General features: G+C 36.4%; 1 protein-coding gene across 1 annotated transcript in view; it reads right to left on the reverse strand.

The window, feature by feature from the left end:
- Nucleotides 1-515: 515 nt before the first annotated feature.
- The window catches only part of LOC143161711 (period circadian protein homolog 2-like), a 49,966-nt gene continuing 33,327 nt past the window's right edge, over nucleotides 516-17,154 (reverse strand). Inside the window, 13 exon segments of the mRNA XM_076340826.1 lie at nucleotides 516-2,966; nucleotides 4,041-4,191; nucleotides 5,836-6,028; nucleotides 6,559-6,745; nucleotides 8,147-8,994; nucleotides 10,446-10,706; nucleotides 10,965-11,138; nucleotides 12,754-12,881; nucleotides 12,965-13,121; nucleotides 13,877-13,973; nucleotides 15,457-15,588; nucleotides 15,937-16,045; nucleotides 16,437-16,590. Coding sequence (XP_076196941.1) covers nucleotides 2,817-2,966; nucleotides 4,041-4,191; nucleotides 5,836-6,028; nucleotides 6,559-6,745; nucleotides 8,147-8,994; nucleotides 10,446-10,706; nucleotides 10,965-11,138; nucleotides 12,754-12,881; nucleotides 12,965-13,121; nucleotides 13,877-13,973; nucleotides 15,457-15,588; nucleotides 15,937-16,045; nucleotides 16,437-16,590 — 2,741 coding nt within the window. The 3' untranslated portion in view covers nucleotides 516-2,816.

Raw genomic sequence — 17,154 nt, forward strand, 5'->3', positions numbered from 1 at the left:
AACAGGAATATCAACAAGAAAGTACACTAGCTTGATGAGTTTCAGCAATCTTCAGAAAACACGACACTTCACACCGCGACAGAAGACTAATCATCACTGTACAAAGCAAATTCAAGGGGCATAACTGGAGTTCTCTACCTCTAAGCTACCAGTATAAAACCACAGAGGGCTGCAGGAGAAAAGGTATCCATAGCTGACACTAAAAGCAGAAAAGACAATGTGTCTTCTGGTGGTTTTGAACAACACAGGGAACCCAGCTGCATACGCTCTTCCAGGTAGAAAAATTTGTACATGTTTTCAGAACAACTAGTCAATATAAAGATTCAATCTTCCATTTGACTACTAAACTTCCAGGTCAGACAAGCTGGCAACAATTTTACTTCAGGACAGTAAGCCACAACTAACTTCATAGCTTGCAAGTTCTTCAGTTTGAAATACCAGTTCACATACTATCGGTAATGCATATATTTTTGCTTCTTACATGGAGCAGAAGGCTCAAGGAACAAAAAGGCAACTAAAAATATATCTGTTTTATTTACCAGTTTTCTAAAAAGCAAAGTCATAAAAATTAGTCACAAGTGGCAAAAACCAAAATATATTGCACAGTGTACAGAAAACATTGTTGACATGTTGACAAAGTGTCATCACAAATAAATCATCTTACAACAGTTTGGAAAAATTACAGCTTCAGAATCTTATCTATAAATGGAGGCATGTAGATTTAAAGTTACAGGAAAATATTTTAATACCACCCTGTAAATGGAAACACTTTAAGGATGCAAGATTAAGTCCATAAGTAAGCACATCCACAAAATGCTCTAAATAACACTTCTCTTCCTTTCACTAAGTTATGGTTACAAGATGGTCATCGGGGGGGGGGGAGAAATGAGAACAAATAAAAAAACCCCAGTAAAAAAAAAGCATGCTAAAGCAAAGAAGTTCAAAGTGGTTGAGAAGTCCCTGAAAATAATTTGTATAATTACAATGCACTCCTATAAAGCTTTTATTTTCCCCAAACCCTGGTCCAATTAAAACTATTTGTGTTTACATGTAAAAATGGAATATATTTAATATGTTGGTATAGCTGCACTGTTCCATTTATGATTAAAACATTTAATACATCAGACTTGAACACCAACATTTTAAAATTTCTCATTCAGTTTATATTTACATATATTTAAGTTTGAGCTTGCTAAACTATTAAAGACAGGAATCAGATCCTGCTGGGTAGTGCTTCACACTACATTTAAGATCTTTATTTTTTTAAACTGTGATTCTACTTGTTTCACAAGTTCACACACTCTATCTGCAGAACCTGTCTCCAATGCAAATTTCCTCATGACACTATCCAATTAATAACTAATTACTTTACACAAATTATTTCTTCCACTAAGCAAATACCAGTCACTTCTGCGTGTTTTTGGTGGTCAGATCTAACTTCACATCCTCTTTGTATGCAAAGAGAAATATTTTTATAAAATGAAAATAACCTTAAATTTCAGTGAAATGTTATCCTAATAAAGAAGGAAATGCTTTCTGTGAAAAATATTTTAAGACAAACATATCAAAGTTAATTGAATTTCTCCATATGTTTTTCACCCCAAGACCTACAGCTGACATCTAGCAATGCTGCAACTAAATGTCCTTTAACCAATATGTTAAAGTTGCTCTTTTGTGTTCTCTTCCCACATCCAACATGTATAAACAGCATAAGAACATATAGTACACATTCAAGTCAATACAATCTCAGAGGCATTAAAATTAAATCCTTGACAGCAAAGGATTCCAGCCACGTTAAGTTTTAGATTATGCAATTCAAATATAGTTAAAGTCAACTCTATTCTCAAAATCACTTCTTTTTTATAAGAACTATCTTCAAATGACAAGAAATGTCTAATCCTCTCTTGCCACATACAAGTTTGATGTTTGTTTAGCCACACAGGAAAAACTGATGGCCAACCTCCTGACAGAACAAATCAGAAATAAAGGTTAAAGTTATACCAAGCTTTGTCTAACAGTCACTGGAGCATACGCAGCCATCCTCTGTGGTCTTAGTTTTTAAAATCTTTAGCATAAAGATTTCTTGTGTATAAATTCTCAGAAATGATGCTTCAAGGTAATAAACAGTTCATAGTATTGCAGTGTCCATTTAAATAAAAGGCTACAAAGTTGTCAGCACTCGTCTATACTTTCTTACACAGTCACATAAGTATTTTAAACCCAAGACGATCTTACAAAATTAGTTCAACATTTCTCTTAGACAAAAAAGGTTCCTACATTCAAAACTATAGGAAACAAACAAAGAGGATGGGATCAATTGGTATGAGGAGGGCAAGTTTGAACTGATTTACTTGAAGGTTATTTCTTCTACTGTGCTGGACCACTTCAAATATTAAGAACAATGCTAAAGAGCCACTGAGCAAAATTGCTAGAACAATTTATAATGCTGAATCATTACCAAAAGGAGATTTGAAGAACCATATGTACGTAAGGGGATTCTCAGTACTCATTAAACCACTCTACAAAAACCAGTAGGCATCAATGAAAGTTTCTATAGTTTATAAAGAAATATTTGAGGCATAAGTGCAAAATATGAGTCTTTCTTTTTTAAAGAAAAGCTATACCATCTTCAACAACGTCCTTACTGGGAAGAGATTGCCACCATTTAGAAAGAGATTCATTCACAAATGACTCTTCTAGAGCAAGAAAAACACATTTGTTTTTATGAACAGGATTCATCTTGCTGGATACAAGAGTAAAACCTTTATGGATCATCACTAGTTTTGAAGCAGCTTTGAAAACAATAGGCTCAAAGGCTATGTTTGTTCTTCACTGACTTGACTCAGGGAAACCAAGTTGTTTTCCCCACTGTCTTCAATCATTTCATTAAGGTCCATTTCATTGATTTCTTCATCATATGATGTATAAATATTGCTCTGTATATTGTCCTCACAAAAAATACATTCCTAAAAAGAAAAAAAAGAAAATTATAGACACACTTGTAAGTCAAAGGAGGGGAAAAAAAAAGCTTTTCCAAACAGTACATTTGCACACGATCCCTGATTCCAAGGGAACCTTTACATCTGTGCTGCAGCTACCAGATATATCCCACTCCCCAACTCAACTTTCCCACACACAATCATTTTATAACGTGTAGTAAATCAATACAAGTACTTGAGAACTCTACTGGAAGCAGTCATGTCATAGATCACTTATAATGCTGACATTTTACATGCACTTCCAATCACCTTTTCCTCCATTTGATTGCTAACCCTGCAGTAATGTGTTCATGTCAGTTGCAGTGCTTAAGAGACTGAAGCAACTGTACACTTACACAAGTTAGATGCTATAATATTAATGTTGCAGTAACATTAACATCAGGATTAGGATTCCACTGCAATTCTGCTACACTGACTTTTGAAATACTGATGTGCAAAGAGAGCCTCTGCATTTGATAACTTATGTGCAAAAAAGCTACAAATGATCGAATGCTCAGCGAAAAGAGAATGCAATCAGGTATTTGTGTGTGAATAAGTAAAATACACAAACAACAAATAACACTGCAAGGATGCTTTGTTTTCTTTTTTGCTTTTCAAGCTATTAATTTGCTTATAAAATCAAGGCAAGAGATGATCCTCTGTGAGAAGTCTGATAGAAAAAAGGAACAGTGTACTCCCATTAATTTTGTACTTTCTAGAAAGCAATGGGCATAAATTTCTGTGCACAAAATAGAGATTTTTTTTTATGTAGTGAAGTTTCTGGCTGTATTGATAAAGAATTTCAAACAGATACACAGAAATTTAGAAATAGGAAGGGAATTTCTTGCACTGTATTCACCACTAGTTTGACTTTCCCATTGGAAAGACAACTTACGGTAAATTAAATCAAGCCAGAAACCACTGCATGGAAGTTTGAATTAATTTTTCTCTCTATGTAATTGACCAAGCTTTCATAGCAACAGGAATGGAGAAGTCTAACATAGGCAGCTAATAATTTAAGCACTGTATACATGCAAAAGTAACTAACTCATTTAAACTTACGGAATTGGCAACAGTTTTTGGCAGTCCACCTTGCTGGATCCATGGATGAACTTCAATAAGCTCTCTTTTTTGTTCTTCTGTAAATTTTGGCTGTAGTTTCTGCATTTGCTTTAATTTCTGCTTATCTTCTTTTAAAACTGTTTCCAAATCTCTAAAATAAAATGTATTTAGAAATTGAGCTTCAACAGTTTCTGGGCTTTATGCCTATATAAGGCTACACAGTCAAATACTAACATTTTTAAAGACTATTTTTGTTCTGGAATGTTAAGCTTACAGATTTTACATTGGACGAAAATTCAGTGTGGTTAATTAAATTTCAGCAGCTTTCTGCATTTGCAGACAACTTTAACGCATCTCTGCTGGCTCATTGTCTTTTCAAATCCCATCAATGAAAACAGTTTTCTTAGAGCTATTCAGACAGCACCACTGGTGAAACCACCAAGAACTCCAGTTTCCCTCTGCTGTGGTAAGTTCCAAGTTCCCCTTCACCGGGAGGACAACCCAAAACAGACACTACCTGCACATATGAGATACTAAAGCAGAAGTAGTAAGATATGTTTAAGAAGGTCATCAAGAATGGATTAAACTTCAGGACTGAGAGGGAGAGATTTAGAAAACACTGCTCTATTTCAGCAGCCAAAGTGCTCTCTCCCCCCAGTGCCCCACCTTGATTCAGAAACTTAAAAACCCACACCACACCAAACATTTACAAGCTGTATACCTCTATAAAAGATGACAATAGAAAGCAAGTTCCAAGAAACCCAGTACTATCTCTGTTCCTTACGGCACACCTAAGAACGGGTTGGCTTTACACTTCTCGGGCATCACGCTCTGACAGCGAGCTTAACTCTCCTTCTCACAATATCCTGTTTTATAGCGTGTTCTCTTTGGCAGGCTTTGCTACTCTTACAGTCTGCTGGAATTCCCATCTATAGTTGTCAACCCTTCACGCTACAAAAACTGAGAAATGCCAAGTTATTTTTAAATCTAGGGAAAAAAATCTGAAGTTCTTACAATGCATTCTCTATTCCCCCCTGCCCCGTCATCCCTGTGCTTCTGTATTTTGAAAGCTTGTTTTCCTTCCCTTTCAAAAGACTTGTCTTTACTGAAACTTCCTATTCTTTTCAAAATACCATTCACTGCTCCCAAGAAATAGAAACAAGATAAAAAAAAATCTGCAGACTTGTGACCCTCCCCTCCCCCTATATCTGCTCTTTGCTATTGAAGCGGGGAATATTTTTTTATTTTTAAATAAAGTTTTTTCTATTAGAAACCTTATGACTTTTACCTTCTACTTCTTTGTCCTATTTGAATGGGAATTTATGGAGAAGAATGAACATGTGGAAGTTAACAACCCAGGAAAAAAAAAAAACACACAAGGCAGAGAAAACAGCGTGCCACTGAATGTGGCTTCCCAAGGACAACAGCCAGGGAGTACAGAGCTTCCATGCTACGGACCATCATTAGATCTAAGCATACTTTCCAGGATCTATTAATCAGACTACAAGGATTTCTAGGCAAGTAGTTACAGATCACTAACTACAAAACAGCTTCAAAAAATATACACAGTTAATTTCAACTCAGGTAATGGATCTAAAAATACAGGTAAGCCTAATCAAGTAATTTTTACTTTTTGAGAACGACTTCTGTAGTGTACAAAAGATACAAAGGAAGCAAGCATTCTTCTTGACACTGAGCTAAACATTAAAACCGATATTGAGACAGAGATTCATATATTCACCGTGCTCCCCCAAACATATATACAGTTCATGAAGGACTACGACATTGGAATTACCGTGAAGGTATCTGGTAAGTCATCATAACAGCATCATCTGTGTTTGCCATCAAAAGCCATATAGGATCCTGAAGGACATATTTAATGAAGTGCTCACTTTCTTCCATTTCTGCCTTCATTTTAGTTTTATGATGATTTTCTGAGGAATCAATACTCCCAAAGTATTTGCTGGTATGACTAGTTTCACTACTACCTTTAAAAAGAAATTTCAAGTTTCATTATAAATTGTCAAATACATAGATTATCTGAATGCTTTGGAAAATAGAGAAGATTAAAAGAGAACTGAAAGTATAAATACAACCACTATTTTATTTCATTTTTTAAACAGAGGGAACTTCCACCCCTAAGTAACTGCATTAATATTTTTAAAACTCAAATTCTGAAGCTAAGTGTCCATTAAATTTCAACAGAATTAGCTTACTTAAATTAAAAACTCTGAAATGAAAACATGAAGGAGTACGGTATTTTCTCTTCATTATTCTGTCATACCTACATAATATCTTAATGGCTATTTTACACTTAAAGAAGGTTCTATACTGTAAATCAAGCACAACAGAAAAACTTTCGTGTTATATAATAAAAAAAGAAATCAAGACTAAACTATGCAATGAGGATTAAAGACAATAAAGATTTTTACATAAAGCACTTGAACATCAAGTGGTGTTTGCAATACCTCACACTCCAACTCTAAAATGCTAAGAGAGTACCCACTGCTGGTCTTACCTGTTCTGCTCCCTGACATGCCACAGCCATTGGATCCAGACCCCAGAGACTCAGCAGCTGCAGATACACCACTCCCTGAAGAAGCTGAACCAGTGCCTGAACATGCATCTTCTTGAAGTAAAATGTCAAGCAGGACACTAGACATGGAGAGTGCATCGCTATTTTGAGCATCCATTGGAGATTCAGCCTAGTGGTAAGAAGGGGAGGGGAAAAACATAAAATTAAAAAAAAAAACGAACCCAAACCCAATAAACAAGACTATTTCATTACTAATCATTTACATTTAGTATTAATCCATTTCACTTTATATTCTAATATGTTTACACAGTTATTCGAAGACAGACAGCCACCAATAACATGTCAAGACCAACTGAGGAATAATGAAGTGGACCGATAGGCAGACAAGTGGTCCTTCAGTAAGACTGAGATTTCAATTCAATTTCTCTCAAAAAAAAAGTTTAGTGAGGAAGTAAGAAGGCATCTGCTATTCAGTTTTGACAGCTCTTACTGTCCTGGACAAGTCAAAATTTACCCAAGCCACTTAAGACGTACTTGCAGTTGCTCCTACTATAATCTACCTCAAAGAGATTTGCATCAACAGTCCATCACTGTTACTACTCTCAATGCATCATGAGAAGGAGGGTGTTCCCAGATGCAAGCTTCCTAGGCAAGATAATTTATTTGTATGTTTTTAAGGGAAAGAGCATTAACTATACTGATTTCTAACATAAACAAAACCTCAATGCAAGCCAGTTTGAAGATTAAATATTAGAAATTAAGGTTGACAGAACTTAGCAAAATACATAATAATGGAAAGAACTAGCTTTATCCTTAACACATTCCTAAACAAATGCCTGTATTGTCCTAATTTTCCAGTAAGTGGTGAGGAAATTACAGAAAGTTACATTTTGCAGGTTTCTAAAGAATAGGAACTGTTTGAGGAAATTCAAAAGAATTTGCCAGCAAAATTGTTACTATTAAGTTTTGTTACCGAGCTTCTTTTAATCCAGCAGAGGGATCTCAGAGCATGCTGTAAGTTACCAACTGTCACAGATGCACTGTTATAGCACAGCACAAGTCAGAAGTCCTTGTAAGATTTCAGAGATGTTACGTAGTGCACAGAATACTTTAGTCCAAATATGGCTAAAAATAAAGTGCTCATGATTTTAAATCTATCTCAGTGCTTTTCAATGGGCTTATCCATCTTCATAATTAAAAATGGAACAAAACTGTTTCAGGATGTATTTCCAAGCTTCCTAGTGTAACTTTAGAAGAACAACAAGGTAGTTTTAATTTTTAAAGGTTGACACTATCCTAATGATTGCATTTCATGTTTTATCCAGTCTGCTGAAGTTTGAATTTACTAACAAGTGTGAGTCCATCTCCTGGCATCATATCGACCAACTACTGTCTATCATTAAAAAATAGGTCCCACAAGTGAAAGGATTGAAAACGATGTAGCAGAGACAGGAAAATGGGGGGGGCCAGCAAGAAACCATTTTAGGCATCTCTACATATTAACAACTTCAGATATGTTCAAGAATGTGAAGACTTTAAAAAAAAAACCCAAACCCATCAGCATACTTACTGGTAAGGATCCCTTTCCACTACAGTTATCAGTTGTCATGATTTTGCCTATGGCTGCTTCCTCACTTAAAGCTCCATGTAAACCCACAGGAGCTCCACTTTCAGCAGTTTTTGTGGTTTCTTCTAACTGTAGAAGATTCAGAGGAGAACTGCACCTTGATTGGAACAGAGGTGGCGAAGCCTGGTCTTGAAGACCCACTGACTGTGGAGTGCAGGAACGGGATGGCTCATTTCGTGGCTCTGTAACAGGAACCTTTTCACTCTCTGCTGGTGGATTATAATGGAATGGCTGTGTTGGAAAAAATGCCTGTTGTGGGAAAGGGCTGGGTGTAGCAAATGGTGGCTGTGTTGGAAATACTGTCTGTGAAGAGAAAGTGGAATGGGCAGGGAAGTTGGATTGGCTATGGTAAAGCGTTTGAGGTAAGTTATTGTTCATCTCTGGGTAGACATAGTTGGGGAGCACAAGAGCTACGACAGGTGTCATGAGGGGTGCAGAGAACTGGGATGGTTGCATAGGGCAAGTATTTCCAGAGTCTGGCAATGGATTAAAACCAGAGAGAGAAGTCTCAGGAGCTGGTGGCACAGTCCCTGCTGCTGGAAAAACAGGCAGTGGATATGCAGGCATAACAGTGGGAAAAGACATCGCTGAATAGCTTGCTTGTGAAGTGTCTGATGGTGACCAAGCAGTAGTATTTAAACCTTGAAGAGGGAACCGATGGGGGAATTTAGTTCCAGAAGTTGTACTGTCCGAAGACTCCTGTGGTTTAATGCGCTTTGATTTTCTGTTCTTTCCACTTTTCTTCCAAGGCTGATCCATTCCAGAAGTGCCATTTCTTTGTCCACGGCCACCTGCAAAAAAACCCCAAACCAACCAAACAAAAAATGAACAAAAACACCCACCCAAAAAACCCAAACCCACATGTCAGGAAAGATCCTACTTGCAATCTGATGGATCCCTTTCACCTTGTCATCCCTAGAAGTTGCTCAAAACAGCAGTTCTGGACTTAGCCTACCCAAATGGAAGCATTTGGGAAGGGGTCAGGTTCACTTTTACCTCTAGCGCAAGAGCTGAGCTAACTGGGCAATGAAAACCATGCTGATGCATTGTGGAAGAAAAGAGACCATCAGTGGATCAATTCAGGCTCAAATGTGTGTCACCCAAACAGCACAAAGCTGCAAAACAGTGGCTCCCAGAGGGGCAAACTTCTAATTACTCCAGCAATTACAATGAAAGCAGTATGGGACATGACTGAAAGCATTTCTAGAGAGTTAAGGTCATGCAGGTCTGTAACTGAAAAGGGGGGGGGGGAGCAGGAGGAGAGAAAGTACACATAAAGAAAAGAATTTCCTGAGGGGAAAAAAGCATGCTACCTTTACAACCTTATTTTAGGAGAAGTCTGCACCAAGCGACTCTTCCCTAGGCGAAGACTGTCAGTTCATCTGATTACAGATATGCGGAAATCCGTAAAATATCTTTGGGCACTAAAAGCTGCTCAAACTTTTAGTTTGTCTAAAGCTTATTTAGATAGGCTGAAAGTTTATCGAGTATAAAGAATGCAAGGGGACTAAAGGGTTCCATAACAGGTTTCCTAAATCAACCTGCATAACTATTTAAATAAAAAATGAAAAATAAGAATCTGCAAAAAATGCTTAGCAGTGTCTGACTTCTGTTCCAAGTCAAGTCAGGACTGAAACAGGAACAAAGTCAGATCGGTATCCAGCACTTCTGAAAATGCCATCCAGAGTTCCTAGTCCTAATAAACAAGACAATCTCACTATTACAGGTAGTCTGTGCCATTTCCATCCCACCGATCACATTATTAACTTAAAGGCAACCAATTACCAGATTGTTTCACTGACTACACAATAGTGGAATGGGGGAAACTGTATGTAAAGCAGAGGGCTGAAAACAAAACAAAACCACAAACCTGAAAAAAGACAGATGGAAAGACAGAAGGAAAAGAAAAGCAAGGGAATACAAGCATAGATACAGTAAAGCAAACATGCTAAAGCATGTTTTCTGTCCCTTGAAAGTAGATGCATGACAGTAATAGTATAGTGAAAAGATAAAAATCAAAACATTAGTTACTAAAATGTCAGTTATTACATTAAAAGCTATATTCCACTCTCAATCTTCAAGAAAGACTTATCAGAACGAATTTTTTTGTGGACTTTAAAAAGAGAATGCAACTGTCACTATTCACAGTAGCCCCACAATATAGCTAAAAATGGAAATGCCCTCTCAACAGGATGTACTTCCTATATAAATACAAGTTTTATCATGAAAACTATTGCCATACCACGTTCACCAGGCCGTCCTTTTGGTTTATCTTGTAAGTAGTAATTGCAGTGGGACTGAAAAATATTAAATCTCTTGATTTCTTTAAACTTATTCAAAAAGCTCTGCTCCTCTTTTTGCGTATGTACTGCAAGGACTTCCTTTGTAAGTCCCAGTTTTTTAAATGGCTCCTTTTCTTGATTTACATGCGCAGAGCTGGATGGAGGGGCAAGAAGTTGGCCATCCAGGAGTTCTGCTCCACTTGGACCATCTTCTATCATTTCTACAGAAATAGGAGGAAGAAAATAAATCAAAATGAAGTAAAAAAAGCTCTGTATATGCATTTTTAAGCTATTACAATTCTGTAATAATTTTGCTGTAAGTTTAAGATGCAAATTCTGTCCCTATTTATTCCATTTCCATAGGAACATTTTAGCTGTAAGAAAATGTAAGTCACAAGCAGATACTAGCTGTTCACATCTGAAGTTTAAACTGGCTAGCAATGGCCATTTTGGAGAAAATTTATTAGCAAAAATCATACCTAATTCAGGTTGTGTCTTTTTGTCTCCAACATGAACAATGGTGCTACTGTAGCTGCACTGACTTGTGAGAGACACAACACTTTCAGGCTTGCCAGGTAAAGCCAAAGATGTTAAGTGAGCACCAACCACTGGGGGACCATTTGATTTACCAGATGCCTTCAACACAGCAGGATCTATTAAAAGAAGTAAAGTTGTAGTTTACTGAACATGAACAGGAGCGAATGCAAGTTATATGCTCCTAGGGTTGCAAAACAGTAGAGGCTAAACTGCGCTTGACAAGACACAAAAAGAACATTTTACTTTACTTTATGCATTCCACCAAGAACCTTTTAGGAATAGAATGACTTCTGAGCAACCAAATCCAATCCTCTACTGTCACATATAGCCAAACCAAATCTTTTTAATGAAGGACTTTTTTTTCTTTCCTGGTCTTCACTCTTCTTTCATGGCACAATTTTGGAAGAAAGTTTCTAGCCTCTTCCAGCCTAAGATTAAGTCCCACCCAGCTCCCATATTGTTGTACACTAATCTCTGTCATTAGCTGGTTATCCTAACAGCTTTGCTCTGAGCTTCCACCTATTTAAATTATCTCACCTGAAAGCTATACACAATAATTGAGCAGAGGTCATACCAGTGCCTCATAAAACAGCATTAAAACATTCCTTCTCTAGTAGGAATACTTGGCATAACACATATTTTAAGACCTAAAGTTTGCCTTTTTCCTGACTAGAGTATGCCAGTGGCTACATCGTTCTTAGTCATCAGTGCACTGAAAAGCTAGCAAACCCACATCTTCTCCTGTCAACTAGAACTGCATAGACTCCAAATGACAGCAGAAATAGTGGAACTAGCATCATGCAATTAGGAACACAATTTCTTCCTCTCTAGTTCTCAAGGCATTTCAATTCCTTCTACAGGACACTTTGCTCCTATGTATACTGATACCTTCCAATTTGATTCTAAAAGCTGCATTAGAACTTCTTTTTGAAGCTCATCGAGGAAATATAGACAAGATCATTCCCAAGACCAATTTCTGAGAAACTCCACTAGACACTTCCCCTTCAGCCTCATATAATGACAAGGTTGAATCAGCAAGTATCTCATTTACATGTAGTTCTTTACTAGTCTCACAATTCTTGTACTAACGAAAGTACAAAAAGAACAGTTATGTTCTTCACTTTAGCCCCCCATCCAGACAGGGACTATATCAAACGCTATACCTAAGTCCTAACAAATTAAGGTAATGTTTTTTGCCTACAGCAGACTTTTTAGATAGCTATCCTCAGTAATACCCATCTTTTATTTTCATAGCTGGACATGCCTTTCAAATGGGTTCTTACTGAGAACAGTGCGATGCTGCATTTTACTACCCTCTCTTGTTCCTTTTTTTTTTTTTAATGTCCACAAAGGAGAAACAGAAGTGTAATATGCATACTTTTGTTGCAATTAATTAGCTGCCAGGTTCTTCAGCTGGTTGTTCTTACAAGTCCCAGCTGTGAAACAAACATCTTGCATTCGATAATGATTCAAGTCCTAAAACTCAAAATCCTGCTGTATTTTGTACAGTATAAATAAGCTTATTGCATCTACAATCCAGATATTCAATCAACTACTCATTTTTTTGACTGTAGGGGAGATTTTAATGGTAAGAGTTAGATCACCAACATCTAACACTGAGAAAACAGCTAAGAGGTCATGCCTAAGCTACACTTATTATTCTGCAAAGAAGTAACATCCAACTGGCTGCTAGTAAAAATCAATCAAGAAAAAGCTGTGATGTAGAGATACCTCCCAAGGGCTGCATAGCATTATCAGCTGGTTTTTGTTCATGAACTCCAGAATTCAGTGATGCAACACTTGATGAAGGTTCACATTTTCTTTTTGCTGTACCAGGCACATTACAACTCTCCAAGTACCTAAAATACAATGATTTAACAACATTAGATACGCAAGTCCTTAAGTCTAGAGGTCAAGAGTAATTTACACACTGGTTGCTTACCTGATGACACTGTCCAAACAGCTAATCTGTTGATAAGAATATACAGGTTGTTCTTTCCAAGCCAACTCTTCAGTAGTCACATTTTTAGGAGCAGCTGTTACTGAAGTATCCTTTCCTACTACATCTTTCACCTGACCACCAGGTCCATTTTGTTTTTCTGTGAAAAGAGATATTGCTATTATGCAATTATAGCATTAAATCCTTGCAAATTCCCCTAAAAGCAACAGTAAAAATTCTCATTTATACATCTTTAACAGGTCACAAGTTAACCACTGTAAAGCAAGTTAAAGAGGTTTGCACACTACTAGATGAACATTGTGTAAATATTTTCCCGTCCTTATGGATTATTGGGAGGTATGAAGTTTAGTTAGGTTGATGCATATGGATCCAAAGGGAATAGATATTATGGCTATAAGAGAATAGATATCATTAGAGTTGAAACACACTCAGTGTGAGGACAACTCTAGTGCCCTGAAGTTATAACAAATTATTAGAAGAATAACCTATTAATGTATGCAGAATTAAAATCTCATTAGTAAGATTTTCATTTATCAACTTAAATTCCTGAGGTTACAACGCAAACAGGAAAGACAACATCCATAACATTTTCCTCCACCTAACAGAAAAGATGATGCTTGACTTGTATGAAAACATGAGCTACAATTAAGGTACTTCAAAACAACAGCTTTAGGACATGCCTTAACTGTGTGTTACACCATTATCAATTCAGACATAGCTGAACACAGTATTTTCCTGAACACAGGGGAGAGACACAAGACAATATAATTTTAAATGATAAAAATGCTGTCTTTATGCATTGATTAGAACTAAACTAGAAAAAACCCCTACTGTCATATTATACAAGGCACCAGCGCAATAGACTAATACTTAATCAACTTGCTAATGTCTTACCTGCAAAAGGCTCTCTCTTATATTCCAGTTTTGCTTTATTGTCAGTGAAAGTACGCTGTCCTTTATTTTTGACCTTACGGGCATCTTGACAAACCTCCTGAAAGCAGGTAATTAAAAAGAGTTATTACAAAATTCTGACATAAAACATCATGCATAGTGATTCCTCAGTAGACTAAGTCTAACCTTAGTTAATCTCTATCTTACAATTAGTCTGATTACAGGAGAAATCCTGATGTATAGAATTTTATTGTGCAGCAGCAGAATTTTGGGAATTGGAAAGAAGAAATTTAAAGTATGGTTTTTGTACACAATTACTCTGTATTTTGTTTAATATGGTTGAATGACTTGGATAGGAAAATATAAAGATACATTACAAAGAAGACTTCAGAAAAAAAACCCAACAGTATCACTTGGTAAACAAAATATTGCTGCTGAGACTGAGAACTTTTTGTGCTAGAAGTTTAACCAAGCACTGACAGGATATTATAGAACTATACTATAACAGTCTTCACTGTCTGTGGAAATAGCGAAGGAAAGATAGGTATCCATTTCCCTCAAAACCAAGATTTCCTTAAACATTACTTTTCTGCATAGCTCTGAAATGTATTAAGTCAAACAAAAAAAATCCAGAGACTTCATCTGCTTAAGCCACTAGTGTTTAAGGACTGAAAGCCAGGAAAGTGACCACCTCGGCAAGAGCAGCAGTCTGCCATGCCTGATCACAGAAGCAGAAATGGGATTTCAGAGAATTAGCCTATAAGCAATGTAATTAAGGAAAGGAAAATTCTGGCTTTCAGAATTAAACACAACTCAGTGAGCTACAACAAATTTGGGAAGAACAACAGGAAATCCAGAATGACTAGAGATGTTAAAACGTGCAGTTCCTTTCACTGCATCCACATACAGTACATTACTGTCCGTCTGATTTACTTTGCCTATGGAATGAGCATAGGCACAAATTTATCACTGCTGTTTTGTTCAGACTAACAGAATTTTAAAAGTTACATCTCACTAGCAACTAGATGTAGCAGTGGCCCAATCTACAGTAGAGTTAAGTTTTAAGCTCAAAAAATTTTTATTTTATTCCATTCCATTTATTTCATTCCATATTATAGTGTATTTTTGCAACACAAAAAGTGATCAAGGTCAAGCTATCACTTGGTTATGCAGGTATTACTGCATTTTATCTTTTTAGTTTCATTTGGGAAAACAGTAATTACAGACTTTCCCTCCCAAAAGAAACTGCTTTCAAATATCCAGCTGGTTTTCCCAGAAACACAGCATGTAACATATAATGGACATTAGAATAAGCTAACACACTGTACAGGTTTAAATTCTTTATACATACTGACTTTCATGCCTATAACTGTGCTTCAGTACCCTGAGACTTCATCTACACCAGAAATGTTTATTCCCCTAGACAGAAATGTTTTTTCCATGTTAAACAAAAAAGAAAGATGACTTTTTCCTTTTACTTTCTTCCATCCCTAATTTGAAACGGTTATGCTAAAAGTAAAAAAAACCCCACTTTTACTAGTTTGTTTTGTGCCACGTACTTGAATAAGAAAAACCAAACCTACTGGCTTATCCTTATGAGTGTCTTCATTATTATTTCCTGTGCTGTCACTGGAGGATGCCACACTCATTAAGTGCTCATGTGAACCATTGCTACCTAGACTTCCATAGCCACTGGATCCACTGTTGTGTACAGGCTGTTAACAACAACAAAATAGATACACACACACATATCTCAGCACACCAGCTTTAAACAAAACTGAAATTGTTACCAGTAATTCCATGTGAGGAAAAAAGGATTTATTTTAGGTTTGGTTTGGGTTTTTTTGGTGAGGACTCCATAGCTGCATGAAATCCTTAAAATACCAACTGGAGCTTTAACATACTTCAGTAAGTCTTGTCTGGTAATCACAAGTGTAAGTAATTTCCAGGATTGTAGCCAGAAATTCCAGTACAGTAGTAGGCAGCTAAACAAAATGTCATGAAGATAAATGCCCTTTCTTCACTGGGAAATGAAAAGGGTAACATTAAAGCACATGCTGTACCTGCAATAATAGCCGATATATTTGCTCAGTGATTTCCTGAACACTGGGATGAAGGATTCTATCCTCTGTATAGTTGGGAGCGGCAAAGACATCTTCATTTAAGGGACCCCTGCATAAACCAAACGTATCCCAGCTCATTACAAATGCAAGTACTTCAATTACAGAGACCCCACAACTTCAATTTACCATCTATATATAGTAAACAGAATCTGATGCTTATTCTATTGCATCTACAGCCTTTGAATGATAAAATACATACCCTTACTCACTTTGAGCATGACTTCCCTCTTCTGAAGCAACTCTTGACTGTATTGGCAGAATTTGAAGGACTTCAAATTTCTTTTTAAAGCAGTTACAAATTTAAAAAGGAAGTAATTTGTACATATGATTTCCCCGCCCCCAACATCCCTTATGTCTTTCTTAAGGATCACTATGTAAACCTGAGGGGATAGAAAATAAAAATAAATAGATAAAAATCTTAAAGTCCCAGCTTGACTCACGTCCTAACTTTGTGTCTTCCAATAATAAATGAAACTTTTCGACTCCAAGGGTTGATGAAACTGGACCAGCTAGTGTCCATGGTTATATAATCTCCATTTCTAGTGCAAAACCTGATTGGTGAATAGTCAAAAGGCTGTCCTCCATACTGAAGTACTGTAATGAATGATTCAAAAAGAAATTTCAGATTAATATTTGCACGATTCTACTTAATGATTCAGGATTTTACAATGAATTGCAAAGGAGGAAGATGATATTTGAAGGAACAAATACCAGATACGTCTATACATTTAGAAATGCTGGGCTACCAGAATAAGCAGACCTTCATAATTTACTGGACTATGTCAAGAAAATCACCTTCAGAACACAACAAGCTAAAGATGATTGAAGAAACAGCTTTACATTTTCCAAGTTTAACAAATTAACATTGCCGGACTGGCTCTTTTTTCTTCTCTGTGAAATAAAAAAAGACTACCATTTAAAGTATGACAACTTCTATCATTGCATTCTCAAGGAAGTTTTATGTATGAAATATTCATTTACAGTCAATTAGACACATATGCTTCATATCAAACACGAAATTGAGTGATTTCTCATTTTGATCTATTTGCATTAAGAATCAAGTTATAGAGTAAAGGATTCAGTATTTACTTGCAGAAAAATCCATAGTCACAATTAATTTTCACCTCCTACTTGCTGAGGTTTTTGAAGTCATTGTTA

This window comes from Aptenodytes patagonicus, chromosome 6, assembly GCF_965638725.1.
Source record: "Aptenodytes patagonicus chromosome 6, bAptPat1.pri.cur, whole genome shotgun sequence".
NCBI lineage: Eukaryota > Metazoa > Chordata > Aves > Sphenisciformes > Spheniscidae > Aptenodytes > Aptenodytes patagonicus.